The 15,710-nt window shown below is 48.5% G+C and overlaps 3 protein-coding genes across 4 annotated transcripts in view; 2 read left to right on the top strand and 1 right to left on the bottom strand.

Moving 5' to 3' along the window:
* The first annotated feature begins 339 nt into the window (after positions 1-339).
* On the top strand, positions 340-2,245 carry LOC118775616 (60S ribosomal protein L39). The gene is made up of 3 exons (XM_036525613.1): positions 340-397; positions 745-848; positions 2,051-2,245. Exons 1-3 carry the CDS (start codon positions 395-397, stop codon positions 2,097-2,099), a joined length of 156 nt encoding a protein of 51 aa, XP_036381506.1. The 5' UTR covers positions 340-394; the 3' UTR covers positions 2,100-2,245.
* A 1,451-nt stretch (positions 2,246-3,696) lies between these two features.
* On the bottom strand, positions 3,697-4,746 carry LOC118774589 (ankyrin repeat domain-containing protein SOWAHC-like). Its single transcript, XM_036523941.1, has one exon. It carries the CDS (start codon positions 4,744-4,746, stop codon positions 3,697-3,699), a length of 1,050 nt encoding a protein of 349 aa, XP_036379834.1.
* A 5,364-nt stretch (positions 4,747-10,110) lies between these two features.
* LOC118774623 (septin-6-like) overlaps positions 10,111-15,710 on the top strand; it is a 14,000-nt gene continuing 8,400 nt past the window's right edge. For both annotated transcript variants that reach the window (XM_036524011.1, XM_036524012.1), the window contains exons 1-4: positions 10,111-10,162; positions 13,515-13,629; positions 14,850-15,045; positions 15,175-15,361. In XM_036524011.1, coding sequence (XP_036379904.1) covers positions 10,133-10,162; positions 13,515-13,629; positions 14,850-15,045; positions 15,175-15,361 — 528 coding nt within the window. In that variant the 5' untranslated portion in view covers positions 10,111-10,132. The remainder of the gene's footprint in view (positions 10,163-13,514; positions 13,630-14,849; positions 15,046-15,174; positions 15,362-15,710) is intronic.

A 15,710-nucleotide genomic window follows, 5' to 3' on the forward strand; every position in this document is an offset into this window, starting at 1 on the left:
TTCCAGCGGGCAATCAAACCAACAACCTTCCAGTTACAAGCTCTACCCCTTACCACTGCCACCCCGGTTACATATCGTTACGTCACTGTCTTTCAGCACGTCCTATCCAGCGCCATTTGCGCAGCGCAGTTTCACGGGACCCCAAAGCATGAAAACTTCTCTTCAGCGGGAGAAAAATGAAAAATCACAGGATCAGGGCCGCCTGAAAGAACAGGGGAAACGCGCAGCAGCCTCGTTCGGAGGAGCGCCCTCTCGTAGCGCTCTGGATCCGCTAGGGGGAGCGCTATTCCAAAACCCACTCCTCCCCAAATGGGACCGCTGTTAACCTTTGACCTTTCCCAGAATCCCCCTCTTCAACTGCCGCCATTGTGGTGATAGGATTGTGGATTTCGACATGGTAAGAAAGTATCAGTAAACATCGTCTTTTATCAGTTATGTAGCTCTTAAGTGACCGAAGGCACGTAAAGAACACCGTGTAGTACTGTGGATGCTGCTGCTTTTGAGCCGCAGAGGATGAAATAATTTGTTGAAACTCCAGGCTGAGATGCAGCTGCGCGAACAGTGCCGGCAAACTGACTATTACATTACATTACATTACATTACAGTGCTGTGTCACAAACTATATGGATATAAAGCAGAGTCAGATTCGTGCTGCCGCTTATACTACCGATCGTCCTGCGACGCTACCCCCGCTGCTCCGGAGCGCTGTGAGAGTTTCACCCGTAACCCTGCCTCTCCCCGCAGTCCTCCCACAAGACCTTCCGCATCAAGCGCTTCCTCGCAAAGAAGCAGAAGCAGAACCGGCCGATCCCGCAGTGGATCCGCATGAAAACCGGCAACAAGATCAGGTAAAATCCCCTACACCCGTCCCCTCGCCGCCGGGAAAATGCGCATCATGCAGGGCTGCCGGTGACACTGCAGCGAAGTGCCGGGTAGCCAGGAAGACCGCTGTAATGCAAGTGTTAATTAATGTAAAGTTTCCTCACTTCAGATGTAGGAAGCTAATATTGGTGGCGGTGTTTTCTGATACACAGGAGTTTCAAGAAAGATGTTGCTCATGGGCCAGATCTGAGTGTTCCCATAAGATTAGCTGGCGAAACGCATGCACTTGTTTGGACGATATTAATTTGCACCTGAGCTAAATTTTATGTTTAAAGATTAGTGTAGAAATGGAGATTGGTGATACGGCGGTTATGTAGCTGTTATATCTGAGAATGTTTGTAGTTGAGGGTCGCATTGTACGCTCCATGACGCCATCACTGTGGAGTTTACGTCGTGCTGTGGAGTTCAGATTTTGCTGTGAAGACAATGCTTTTTAATTGGTTAACCCTTCTGTTCTGTTCAAAAAGACTTTACACCCCGACAGGTTTGGGGTACCTAGAGACCCCAATAGTCTAGATCAGGGGTGTCCAAACCTCTCCTGGAGGGCCACTTGTCCTGCATGTTTTAGATCTCTCCCTGCTCCAACACAGCTGATTCAAATGATCAATTCGTAACGAACTCCTGAAGCTACTGAATAACAAACTGATCATTTGAATCAGCTGTGTTGGAGCAGGGAGAGATCTAAAACATTTTAAGCATGTTTTTACAGACGTTAAAGATTGAATGGGGTCAAAATGACCCCAAACAGTACAGAAGTTAAAAGCAATCTGAATGACAGCAAGTGGAAGCTCCAGCATTTACAGGGTTAACCCTCACCTTGTCAGCGATTCAGCCTCACACCAGCTGTTACATCCTTCTGCTGTACCTGTATAAGCCGTTTGTAGTGAAGTGTCAGTTTCTCACCTTCATAGGTGTGAGGGAACGTGGTCAGTCAAATTAATGTCATTCATAGGTTTTATTGCTATGAAATTGGTTGGCAAATTCCTTGTGTGGGGGGCTGTAGAGTGTTTGAATCGATCCCTTGTCTGTCTGTTGGTGTGTGTTTGTCTCTGTACATGTGTATGTATGTCTGTCTGTCTGTGGATGTGTCTGTCTGTCTGTGGATGTGTCTGTCTGTCTGTGGATGTGTCTGTCTGTCTGTGGATGGCTGTCTGTCTGTGGATGGCAGGTACAACTCCAAGAGGAGACACTGGAGGAGGACCAAACTGGGCCTGTAACTGCAGCTCCCTGCCTCGCCAGCGCCCCCTGTCTTCCACCCACCACCCATCCAGAGATGCGCCCTCCGACCCACATCGACAGTCTGTCCTGTACAGCCGACCTGCTCACACTCGTATGTGTACAATAAAAGTGAGGTTTGGTGAAAGCGCAGAGAGTGTGCATTCTTTCAGGGTGGCTGTGCTGATGGTGTGTGAGGTCTGAGGACCCTGGTGTGAGGTGTTCTGCAGGGTGGCTGTGCTGATGGTGTGTGAGGTCTGAGGGCCCTGGTGTGAGGTGTACTACAGGATGGCTGTGCTGATGGTGTGTGAGGTCTGAGGACCCAGGTGTGAGGTGTTCTGCTTCATCCTGTTTGGGGTGAGAAGCTGGTCGAAGTGCGGCCGTAATTTAGCCCTTTAGCATTTCCCGTGCTAACGCTGCATTTTGCTCATTTGAGCGCCTGGTATTCTATGGATGGATGCTTAAATGTGATTTATTACGTTTGCGTATTTTCTTGAAATGGCTTCCTACTTGAAGGTTCAAGCCTTTAATATCAGGTTTGCCAACATGTGCAGGTGGACACCATTCAGGTTTATTGGCTGGTTTTTTAGACCAGTTTGAGTGATCTGAACTGCAAACAGGCATCTCAAGCAAAATGTTTTCATGCTAGAAAGTCACAGGTGTTCAAATCTCACTGTCCTTGAAGGAGGAGAAAATGAGCCAGATGAGAGGTCCCTGTGCCTGACCTTCACATGTGAGCTGTACACGGCTGCCGGAGTCCTCCGCTCCTTTCAAAGATCTGAAAATACAGTCTGCTTGACAAATAAAGTCTTCCCAGCAGAATGCTCAGTTTCCACTCGAGTCCTGTCACTGGCCGGGACGTGTGTGTTAAAGGGACTGGGTGAATATCCGGTGAGGGTGTTGGCTTTTACTTTGAATATTTGTCCTTTTGAATATTTTGAGGGTGTGATGTATTTTCTTCTGCTGAGTTTGTAAGCACTGAGACTAACAGCTCAGATGTCAGATCCTGTGTTCACACTAAAGACCAACAGAAGGAAAAACATTTTCAGTGCAAACAGCTTTCACGTGCTACTTGAGATGGCATGCAAACTATAGCCATCATTTTTGAGTTTAAATGCTCAGACTTTGCAAAGAATGGCTTTCCCTTGCACAACACCATGGCATGCCTGCTGGAAAATCTGCTTCCTCTTTGTTGCACAGAACACACATCATATCACTCTCCATATAAACTGAATAAAGAAATCGGACAATGCAAGTAATTTTTATTATAAACATAGTGGGTTATTTCCAAAAGAATCCAGTGAATGCACCGATATTTTCCAAAATTAAAAGCATTAGACAATTGTACAATATTATTTACTGAATATTCCTCCTGACAGTTGACCTCAAAACGCAATTTAAATCCTGATCCACAAATCACTGACTCGCCTATCTAGTCCTTGTTGCTCATAATACATGCTTAACGCTCCAGTGCTCAAATAAATCTGTCATTAATCAACAAACATTTAGTTTAAATTTGATTTATAGTTAACGGTAGAGGACACAGCTGGTTTAGTCCGTATCCATAGAGTTTCTTTAGTTACCGTTTCCAATGTTCCATTAAGGTGCAAGACGTTTTCTGACAGTTCCAGTCCGCCAGCGTTCGCTTCTTTTTGCGGAAGGGTCCAGCGCGCTTCCCAGCGCAGCGCCTCGATTTTGGCGATCAGTTTTGAGGCGCTGCGCTTCGCCGGCGCTGTTGTTATTGGCATTCTGATACACGATATTTCCACCAGCCTCATCATCCAAAGCACCCAGGAGCTCCCTCATCTCCTCCGAGGCGTTGCTTTGGAGGTACTGCCACGGTCGCCGTCCGCTGTAGTCCATAGCCTCCACATTGGCGCTAAACGCGCCCACCAAAATCTTTATAACCATGTGCTGGCTGTGCATGGCGGCGACGTGGAGCGGCGTGACGCCCCCGCTCGCCTTTAAGTTCACATTTACCGGAAAACCCTCCTTTTCGGCATGCCTTAGCAGCTTTATCAGCGTTTCGTGCTTCCCATATTTTGCCAACCAGTGAAGAACAGTGAAACCCGTAACAAAGTCCTTTTTGGTCAATAAACTGAAATCCTCCCTGAGATAATCAAGGATGGTATCGAGGTTTCCATCCACCACCGACAGCATCCAAGCGTGTTCCGTTGGATCCAGAGCCCAAAATGTGCGGCTATTGGCGCTTTCCTCCGAAGTGCACTGTAAGACATCGCTGTCGTGCTCTCTGGAAGAACCGCTACAGCTGCTAGAGGACAGTAATATGCTGCCAAGTCGACTTTTATTTAGCAGTAGTTCCTTTAAGTATTTTTTCCGCATGCCTGAGGTGAGAGAGCCCTTCGCAGGCGCTTCAGCGGACAGTTTTGGCGCAGCGGGGGTGTCCTGCGGGTCGCACACCTCCCTCTGCCTCTGCAGTCTGTGTCTGCGCGCGGATGCGGACAGGGGTGCGGGCAGCGCGCGGGGATCGGCCCGGGACACGCGCTCCGCCAGCCTGGCCTCCCGGGGGTCTCTTTCCGGCGATTCCGCTGTATCGCATCTAGATTCGTCTTCATTCTGAGGGACACCATTCAATTTCATCCTGCAGGCGGCCTCTGGCAGCTCGGAGGTGGAAGAGCTTCCATGCATGTTCGGTAGTTTTCGCCTTTGATGCTTCCCTCTCCCGCATATGAAAGAAGTTGACATTAAAAACAAGAAAGCCGCCAGGGTGCGCCGACGCAGAATCCCAGATATATTCTCCTAAAGAGGAGAGTACTGAATGTTATACCGATATATTCTGAAGTTTACATCACACACAATCATTCTGTGTTAAAACGGACAAACGGAAAACATCCACAGCATAACACCGAAGAATTCCGTAAAGATGTTTGTAACGGTTGTATATGCAGGGATCTGTTCCGTCTTTAAGCCGTGAGTTTTGCATTTTCACACTTGATGCTTCAGCTTTTTTTACTGTTGCAGAAACGAGCAGCACCACCCATCAACCGTTGTTCCTCTTTTCTCAGATATCACCCTCTTCCGCTGTGATAAATGTCTCTGTACATGACACTGCAAGAGGAAACCCAAAGAATAAAAGAGTTAAAACATCCTCACAATATGAACGACATGATCTGTTCATTAACCCATAGTATAGTAGGCTAATATCCAGATGTGTATATTTAGATAAATGCATTTACACTTTCATGCTGAGTATGCTGTTGGAGACCTGGTGACTCGCTGGTGGTTTGTGCGAGGTTGCGCAAAGAGGGTAACTTCTTTCAACTTGAGCAGTTTCTCGCAAAGACCAGTGTACGTGTTTCTGTCCTTTTCATTTTCATAAGAGACGCACTATAAGAGAATGCTAAACTTCACTTAACATAGAATTTCGGAGTAGCTTTAACAGTGTACCTCTCTCCTAACCAAACGCAAATCTCTTGCAAATCAACTCCCCAGCGCTGCAACTAAACCCCGAATCTGCGCAAGTTAGCAGTCCAAAACCCTGGAAACAGCGGCCTGGCCGCCTCGCTCCTGAACGCGCACATCTGGGAGCAGGCGCCAGGCAGCCTGAAACAGAAAGAAATACAACACTGGGTGCTTTGGAGTTGTGTTTCTAACTACCTCTTACATTGAAAAACTGTTTTTTGCTCTTGGTAAATTTGTATATATGAATACTGGTCTCTGCTGAGCACTGATGAGCACTTTACTGAAGACCTGACATTTGCAAACACACTGCATTTTTCTGCTTTGGTTGATATTGACAGCGTTTAATGGATTTGCTTTCCTGAGGGGACCATGGCATCTGCATACAGACGCTAACCGGATGCTGGGAACGTTTCCCCATGGAGGAACAGAGCTTTTATCTGCGTTCTCTCTGAGGAGCTTCACTTCCATGAACAGAGATGTATGAAAGAAGGATGGAGAGAGAGAGAGAGGGAGGGTGGGGGGGTGAGGGAGGGTGGGGTGGGGTCAGCCGGGACAGAGAAACACTCCTGTATTGGCACAGGTTGCTCTGCAGTTCAGGCCACAGCGTACAGGGGTGGTCCTTGTACACCTGTGGGAGGGGCCAGCTCTCTCCGAAATGCCATCACCCATCATGCACCCTGCTCTCCACCTGCTCCCAGACACTGGAGAACTGGCACCTCACACCGCAACACAAACCCCGGCTCCCCGCAGTGCGGATGAGATCTCAGCACCCAAACCCCGGCTCCCTGCAGTGAGTAAGAGATCTCAGCACACAAACCCCGGCTCCCCGCAGCGCGTAAGAGATCTCAGCACACAAACCCCGGCTCCCTGCAGCGCGTAAGAGATCTCAGCACACAAACCCTGGGTCCCTGCAGTGCGTAAGAGATCTCAGCACACAAACCCTGGGTCCCTGCAGCGCGTAAGAGATCTCAGCACACAAACCCCGGCTCCCCGCAGTGCGTAAGAGATCTCAGCACACAAACCCCGGGTCCCTGCAGCGCGTATGAGATCTCAGCACACAAACCCCGGCTCCCCGCAGCGCGTAAGAGATCTCAGCACACAAACCCCGGGTCCCTGCAGCGCGTAAGAGATCTCAGCACACAAACCCCGGCTCCCTGCAGCGCGTAAGAGATCTCAGCACACAAACCCTGGCTCCCCGCAGTGCGTAAGAGATCTCAGCACACAAACACTGCTTACAGCATGTCCTAACCACATCCATCACCCCCCTCAACTAACCTCAGGTCAGTACAGGTAGGGGCAATAAATCAAGCAGTAGCTGGTTAATTACCTTCAGATATTCAGAAACTAAATGCATTCAACAAGATGTCACCTTTCTTCAGTAAAGCACACTTCCTTTTAAAACCTTTAGAGTTTAATTTTTGAATAAGAATCCAAACTACGCCCTGAAGGAAAGTGGACTCTTCTCCTTTTGGAATGTTCATACTTTCCACAAAGACATTCAATCATATTCTGTATATTTTTGGTTAGAGTTATCAACCCCCTCCCATCAAATATTTCATGGCTGTGTATGATAAAAAGGTTTGGATTTAATCACAGTTCCAATGCATGTCTGTCACGGGGCAAGTTCCCTCACCTCTTTTACCCACAGGAAGGCTGGACTGTGTGTGCTTTGTAATTTCCAGGGAGAGGATAGCTTGCCTGGGTATGTCGTCTTGTTGAGCATCATGAATGGAGAATCAGAGTTTTTTTTTTCCATTTTCAGCTGAAAGGTGCCAGACTCACTGTAAGCCCTTTGATACAGACCAATGACCATAAGCAATGGCACATACAAACAGCACTATCTGAGCTGCCTTTTACTCACTAGCTATTGCTATGCAGTTCACAGCTTGTGCTATGACGTCTTCTGCTTGTGTCATCTCCAGTGTAAAAGCAGTAATTTTTCACATTCTGAGGTATTTTTGTTCTGCCTTCCTGACGCTTGGTGAACGGGGGCAGGGTGCTGCTCCCGGTGCAGGAGGGTGAAACTCTGCGGCTCTGGGGGCTGCGTGCAGAGAGGACAGAGCTGACCTGTAACCGGAGTCTGTGGGGTCACCTGTGCTGCCTGGGACTGGGACGTCTGCCTCGTGCCACTTTTTGGGTTTGCTTTTTTCCGTCCACTAACAGCATACGATCAGGTTGCAGTAGTTTTCCCTTTTACAGACATTTTTATGGCTTTTCAAACTTTGTGAGGCATAGTCATAAGAATGGACAGGTCTCCAGTAATCGCAGAGACAGAGCAGAATCTCTGTAGCTGTGGAGCTCTTCGATCAGTCAGACCTGCTATCCACAGTCCTCACACTGCAAGCCTGTGCACACAGCCCAGGAGTGAAAGCCCAGATATTAGAATTAATAAATGACACTTATATATGACTCTGGCTATTCTGTCTACCACAAGCTGACGCTTTTCCTGTTTTTAAACAAGTGTTTGCTCCATGTATAAATCAAATAAATGGCCAATCTGTTACATTTACTTCTCTTTGCTTAACACACCCATACACTCATGCACACACATACACACACACACACATTCTTAGACACAGCACATGTAGCTGGGATATCCTGGTGCCGTTGTGTCCATACCAGGGAAACACAACCACTTATACCTGCTCATTCCAGGCCTCTGTCAACACCTCCCACACCCTTTAGCTACTGGCATACCAAAGGCCTGAGAGAAGAATCACGGCGGAGTGAGAGGCAGAATAATAAGAAGAATAATTCAGTAATTACTGAAACACTACAGCTACAGAAAATAGCCCTCTTCTTAATGAGTAATAATTTAGTGTGTAGGTAGCAAAACCACAAGGAATGTTTGAATTGGTTATTCTAATCATTGTGTATACACTATTATGAATGATAATATTACAAAGTCACCCCTGTCTGCTATGGAGTTAAGCAGACAAGAGTGACTTTGTAAAATTATCATTCACTTGTTAACAATATTTACTGCATGTAAAGCTGTATTTGCAGTAAATCTTGTTAACAAATCCAGACTTTAGATACTTTACCAGTTGATTTTATTCCACAAATTGAATAGGATTATTGATCTCCTGCTCTCAGCTGGATCGTGGAAGGAGAGGTTTTGATTGGAAATCTCTCCTGCTGCCTGTCTGTCCAAACACAACGATTCCACTACCGGGATGTGGCACCTGAACGCACCTGGGCAAACGCCACCCTCATTAAGGCAAAGAAAGTCTCTCACAGGTGACAGCGAAAATTGGGTCCATGAGTTACAGAGCATGAAAATGGTACACCCTAATAGTGTGAGTTTGTTTCAGAATAAATTAACCTGCCTTCATGCTAGAATGGTGTTGTGCTTGCACTCACTGGTCTGGAAGTATTGTTAGCCAGGTCAGACACTACTGCTCATATAACTGGGTGGATTCATTGTTGTTCTGTTGTGCTGGAAGTGGCTCAGGGCAAGAGCATCTGCTAAATGAATGTACCGTAACGCAATGGGATTATACTGAGGCGGAGGCAGATAATGAATGTACCGTAACGCATTGGGATTATACTGAGGCGGAGGCAGATACAGTTAATTGCACGTTTGCTATCAACACTATAGCATTTAAAGGAAATTATTGCATAAGATTTTATCTTTGTGAAACTGTCTGACTAACCAGGGTTTCTACTACAACAACAGTAAATTGAAATAGCATTAAGCAATCCGTTGTTGTTTGAGATTGTGAAACAAACCGTAAATTCAAAAAGCACCGTCTGTGTTGATGTAAGTGAAGCTATGTGTCTGTGTAGCTGCGTGCTTCAGGGCATTCATATGAGCTTGTTACAGAAAATAAATAAACTTCCACAATTAGCCTCTTGTGACATAACATCTTTATTACTCAAGGGTCACTATTTCTGCCACTTATGATTTATTTGAATGTTACTTGTTATGATTTAGGTAGTGACTATCATCTGCACAAGCAATGAGTATCATTATCTCGTTATAAAAAGTGATCCAGTTCCGTCAAAGTCAAACTGCTGTCTGCCCTGCGCTGGCTGCCCAGACACCGCACAACTGCCGCTGTTACTGGCGCTGTTCTCAAACTAAAAAACGACATTTTTGGACACACAGTTTCTGATATTCTGTTTGTTTTGTGGCTTTGTTCAAACCACAGTAGATCGCTAGTTTAAAATGTCTTTCTACATGTATTATTTGGGTCCATCTAATATAATTATTTATTTACATATTACCGTATATTTGTGTAATACATAAAGGGTCACGCTCAAGATCATGCAACGCATAGCTGCTAATCATATCTATCTTCAGCCTTACTGACGTCACCAGCGTAGAGTAATTTCATCCTTTTCAATGAACTCGGAATGAACCATTTTATGAAACAAGAAGGGGGGGGGGGTCCCACAATTCAACATAAACCGCCAGGAAAATGTTTTTGGAAACAACAGGTACTCTGGGTCACAGCTAGTTTTAGAGCAGATAGTGAGGAGATGCAGAGGCAGTTAATTGCGCGGAGTAGGTGCGGGGTGGAGTGGGGAGCAGGTGGTACAGTCCGCTCTGAGTGGTACCCGGCGCAGGATGCGCAGTTTCTCGCAGATCCCTGCAGACGAATGCAGAATGGCAGCCGCGGAAATAGCCCGAAACGCGGTAAGGAGGAAGGATGCCAGCGCTGCTCCGCTACGGCTCAAACTCAGCTGTTTTACATTATACTGAATATCGAAACAGTCCGTAGTATATCAAAATGTAATATTCGCAGAAATGACTAATATTTCGAAGCTTTATTGCTCCGTGTGATTATTTCCGTTTGAAGTAAAGCTGTTGCAGTTATTAAATAGCGAGCGCAATGGCGTTGGGCGAATAAGCAATTACCAGCTTTATTAAACGAAATAACAGCTGACATCAGGATTAGGCTTTTCTTTCGGACTGTTGCAGCATGTAAGACCGCCGGATGAAATGTTATCTGAGTGTAACTGCAGCTACTCGCTGCCATCAGAGATCGTTATCCGGACATGCGCGTAACGGTTTGCCTGCGTGGGGCCCGTATGGCTGCGGCGTCTGCAGCGCAGCGCTCCAGCACCGACGGATAATCAATCGTAGCTGTTTAGCAGATCTGCTGTTCGGATCTGCTCACTGGAAGCTCTTCATGTTGAATTGTGTGCGGGTTCTGTCATTCGGTCCCGTTAGCTTGCTGGCCGATGTCTAAATGACATTTCACTTAATTTGGGTAGAACATCATCATTTAGGTGGGAGGACAGTCAGTGAGGAAACCCCAGTCTGTAGGCTGTAAGCGATCTCTGCTTGTCTGAAATTATTCACCATGACAGCGCCAGCAGGAAGTGGCGGAGACAGCAGCGTGACAGTGTGCGAAGACTGCGGGCTCAGCGCTCATTCCGGGACTGTGCCGCAGACACGCTGCAAGATCATGTGTCTGATCTTCTGAAGGCGGCCAGACCGGGCCGAACCGGAGCGCAGTGTGTTACCGGGCGCTCAGCATTTCCGTATGCTGCGGAGCCACACACGGGCGTCCACACGTAGAGAGAAAACTCGCGGGCATTCTTCAGTTTGGTCAGCTCTCAGAATTTAGATTTGACTTGTAAACAGTGTGTAGTTTTAGGGGAAGTTTTTCTCCCCCGATAATAACAGAACAACAGAACACTGGCTCCCAGCCAGTGACCGGATGGAACCGGGCCTGAGGGCTCTGTGTTGATTGGTTTGTTCACCTTGTCACATTATTGTCATGCTGGAACAGTAAGAGCAGCATAAATGGTCTTGTTGTCCTTCTTCAGTTCATTCGGGTGATGCTAACAGTTTACTGAAAGGGCAGCTTTGTGTGGGATGGTATCGTGGTTGATGCTGGACAGCCCACGTGATTAAAGAAAGATCGCGGGTTTGCGCAGCTTGCCGTGTGACTCTCCTGTGAGATGCGTATGATGGCTTATTTCATAACTTCACTGCAGCAGCGACTCTCTTCTCGATGAAGGTTCAGGCATTTGTTGCATGCTTTGAATTCTAATACCCACCGTGTGCATGTAATGGAGAATTTAATTGTTCATGTGAAAACTTTCATTAGCAGGCTTTAGCAGAGTTGGTTTTGCATATTTGGTCTGATGAAGATTCACACACACTGTCTCTCTCTCTCTCTCTCTCACACACACACACACACACACACACAGTGTCACACACTCTCTCACAGACACACTCACACGTACACAGTGTCACTCTCTCACTCACATGTGCACACACACACACACACACACACACTCACACACGCGGTGTGCATGTTTGCGCTGAGGCCTGATCCTGGCTGTGCTGTGAGCAGCAGCAGTTTTGCCGTGTTTAAGACTCTCAGCTCATTGCGGGTTTAAACAAAATGCCGCCACCGGCACGTCTGTGCTGCAGTCAGCAGACAGGAAACAGGAAGTGAGTCACATGGAAGAGGAGTTAGCGTACAGAGGTGCTGAAGCATACGCAGTTTCTGTGTGATTTCACCTTCATTCCTGTTTGTCTGCTTAGGAGGCCGCTGCACGCAGTACTTTTCACTGTTAGGAGTTAATACAGCTGCGTATCTGCTGCGGCTCTCTGTAGCCCGGGTGCAGCGGCAGGGTTTCACCGGGGAAGTGATCCAGCAGCTCTTGGGCTCCAGCCCTCAGCGCTTACCACCCTGCTGCGCTGATGCAGACGCCATCGGCTGCACCTCAGTCAGTGCTGAGTCACATGCCGGGGGTCTCTCAGTGGCTCAGTGTCTCAGAGGCTTGTACCCCTCGCGTTTGGTGTGGCATCCCAGAATCCCTTTCATTCGGCATCCCAGCATGTGCCGTTTCTCGCAATTCTTTCAGACTCCAGAGTTCCATTCAGCTGCAGTGACACCAAAAAGCTCTCTGTTTTAAAGTAAATCCACCACACTTGATACAAAGTACAAAACATTTCATGCCTGTCACTAGCCTTTTCCAGTAAAGTCATTTTGACAACGCACTTCACTACAATGTAGTTAGCCCATGACTTCAGTTATGAACAATGTAATATTTAAATTGTTATATAGTTGCTAAAACTGAAAGACCAATGAGAGTGGGGATCCTGTGTTAAACTGACGTTTGAAGTATTGCATATATTTGTGCATAAGCATTTCTGTGATGTTACCTCCTGCATGTCTGATGTTGCCTCCACAGTGTCCCTCAGTCTCCCGCCTCTGATGTTGCCTCCACAGTGTCCCTCAGTCTCCCGCCTCTGATGTTGCCTCCGCAGTGTCCCTCAGTCTCCCGCCTCTGATGTTGCCCTCAGTCTCCCGCCTCTGATGTTGCCTCCACAGTGTCCCTCAGTCTCCCGCCTCTGATGTTGCCTCCGCAGTGTCCCTCAGTCTCCCGCCTCTGATGTTGCCCTCAGTCTCCCGCCTCTGATGTTGCCTCCACAGTGTCCCTCAGTCTCCCGCCTCTGATGTTGCCCTCAGTCTCCCGCTTCTGATTTTGCCTCCGCAGTGTCCCTCAGTCTCCCGCCTCTGATGTTGCCCTCAGTCTCCCGCCTCTGATGTTGCCTCCACAGTGTCCCTCAGTCTCCCGCCTCTGATGTTGCCTCCACAGTGTCCCTCAGTCTCCCGCCTCTGATGTTGCCTCCACAGTGTCCCTCAGTCTCCCGCCTCTGATGTTGCCTCCACAGTGTCCCTCAGTCTCCCGCCTCTGCTGGGGAATTATGGGAAGGAGAACACAATCTTGCAGAAATGTGTAGCATTAAAACCCACTTTTAGATTTATATTCATTGTAATTCATTTATTGCTGTTATGATTTATTGTTATGATTATGATTCTGATAATATTTCCTCATGCCACGCCCTGTGGTTTCTGTGGCGTATAACTTACTTGTGTGATGTCACAGGAAGTGTGGAGTCGCCCGCTCGCCTCCCTGGCTCGGATTGGGACACAGCCATAGCGATTTACAGGGAGGAGGAGCGTGTGCATGCTGATGGTGGTGCACTCTGGGTAATGTAGTCTGTATGGTTTGTTCTGCAGGGAGAAGGCACACGCTCTTTGCCTTTGTCTGGCCATGTTGGCTTTGACAGCATGCCGGATCAGCTGGTCAACAAGTCCGTCAGCCGGGGATTCTGCTTTAACATCCTGTGTGTGGGTGAGTGCAGCTGCTCCGCTCTCCCCTCTGGCTGTGTGGGGTCAGTCTGGCCCGTCAGCACGCAGGGCTCAGTGTGATGCGCTTATGAGGGGAGCGAACACACACACCCATCCTAACACACACCCATCCTAACACATAACCTTCCTAACACATACCCTTCCTAACGCACACCCATCCTAACGCACACCCTTCCTAACGCGCACCCATCCTAACGCGCACCCTTCCTAACACACACCCTTCCTAACGCACACCCATCCTAACGCGCACCCTTCCTAACGCGCACCCTTCCTAACGCACACCCATCCTAACGCGCACCCTTCCTAACACACACCCATCCTAACGCGCACCCTTCCTAACACACACCCATCCTAACGCACACCCTTCCTAACGCGCACCCTTCCTAACACACACCCATCCTAACGCACACCCATCCTAACGCACACCCATCCTAACGCACACTGTTCCTAACGCGCACCCATCCTAACGCGCACCCTTCCTAACACACACCCTTCCTAACGCGCACCCTTCCTAACGCGCACCCTTCCTAACGCGCACCCATCCTAACACACACCCTTCCTAACACACACCCTTCCTAACGCGCACCCTTCCTAACACACACCCTTCCTAACGCACACCCATCCTAACGCGCACCCTTCCTAACGCGCACCCTTCCTAACGCACACCCTTATTAACGCACACCCTTCCTAACACACACCCTTCCTAACGCGCAGGGTGTTGGCTCTGCAGCTCCAAACAGCTTCAGTTTCACTGAATAACAGAACTCAGCCGTAATGCAGTTATTCACAGCCGTCCAACAGTCAAAGCTAAACAACTGCTGATGCCACTTTCAACACATCTGAACAAACTCAGTTTTTTAATGTTTTATGAAAAGAGTTAGGAGTTCATTTTTTATTTAGTGTATGGAAATGCACCAGAAATGCAGCCATGGAAACAGGAAGTTTTGATTTTTTGTTGTGACTTCAGTTGTTCTGAATGTCACATTGTGCAGTATTTTACCAAACAGTAAGTGCAGTTACCTGTTAAACTGAAGCAGGGTGTGGTGTGCGACGGTCTCCCACAGTCTGAAGCCCAAGGGCCCCGCTGCTCTTTAGCGCCGCCTGGGGTTTCTCTGGGAGCAGCAGGGAGGATGTGAAACTGAGCGTTTGTGCTAACAGAGGTGACTCCTGGCCCTGAACACGCGTGTGTTGTGTGGTTGCCAGGGGAGACGGGCTTGGGGAAGTCCACACTCATGGACACGCTGTTCAACACGAAGCTGGAGGGAGAGCCCACACTGCACAACCAGCCCAGCGTGCAGCTGAAGTCCCACGCCTACGAGCTGCAGGAGAGCAGCGTGAGGCTCAACCTGACTGCCGTCGACAGCGTCGGCTTCGGAGACCAGATCAACAAGGAGGACAGGTGCGTCTCGCCGCCTCCGGCCGGTTATTAGTGATCCTAAATGAGTCTGAATGAGTCTTCGGTTTTAATGCCTGCTTTGCATTCATTATGTTTTCTGTGAGTGATTTTTTTTCATCCTCAAACTTGCAGTTACAAGCCCATCGTGGAGTTCATCGACGCGCAGTTCGAGGCCTACCTGCAGGAGGAGCTGAAGATCCGCCGAACGCTGCACAGCTACCACGACTCGCGCATCCACGCCTGCCTGTACTTCATCGCCCCCACTGGACACTCGCTGAAATCGCTGGACCTGGTCACCATGAAAAAGCTGGACAGCAAGGTGCGGCGGTGCTTTCCACAGGAACAAGGCTACAGCTGCTCTGTAGCGGGAGAAACATCATGGGAAATGTGCTCTCCGTGCTCTCTCTGCTGTAACGCTCTCTCTGCTGTAGCGCTCTCTCTGCTGTAACGCTCTCTCTGTGCTCTCTCTGCTGTAGTGCTCTCTCTGCTGTAGCGCTCTCTCTGCTGTAACGCTCTCTCTGCTGTAGCGCTCTCTCTGCTGTAACGCTCTCTCTGCTGTAGCGCTCTCTCTGCTGTAGCGCTCTCTCTGCTGTAACGCTCTCTCCGTGCTCTCTCTGCTGTAACGCTCTCTCCGTGCTCTCTCTGCTGTAACGCTCTCTCCGTGCTCT

The sequence above is a fragment of the Megalops cyprinoides genome, chromosome 3 (assembly GCF_013368585.1).
Source record: "Megalops cyprinoides isolate fMegCyp1 chromosome 3, fMegCyp1.pri, whole genome shotgun sequence".
Taxonomy (NCBI): Eukaryota; Metazoa; Chordata; class Actinopteri; order Elopiformes; family Megalopidae; genus Megalops; species Megalops cyprinoides.

Coding starts and splice junctions, on each gene's coding strand:
- LOC118775616 (XM_036525613.1), top strand. Junction 849..2,050: donor AAAACCGGCAACAAGATCAG/GTAAAATCCCCT, acceptor TGTGGATGGCAG/GTACAACTCCAAGAGGAGAC.
- LOC118774589 (XM_036523941.1), bottom strand. CDS start 4,746: ATGCATGGAAGCTCTTCCACCTCCGAGCTGCCAGAGGCCGCCTGCAGG.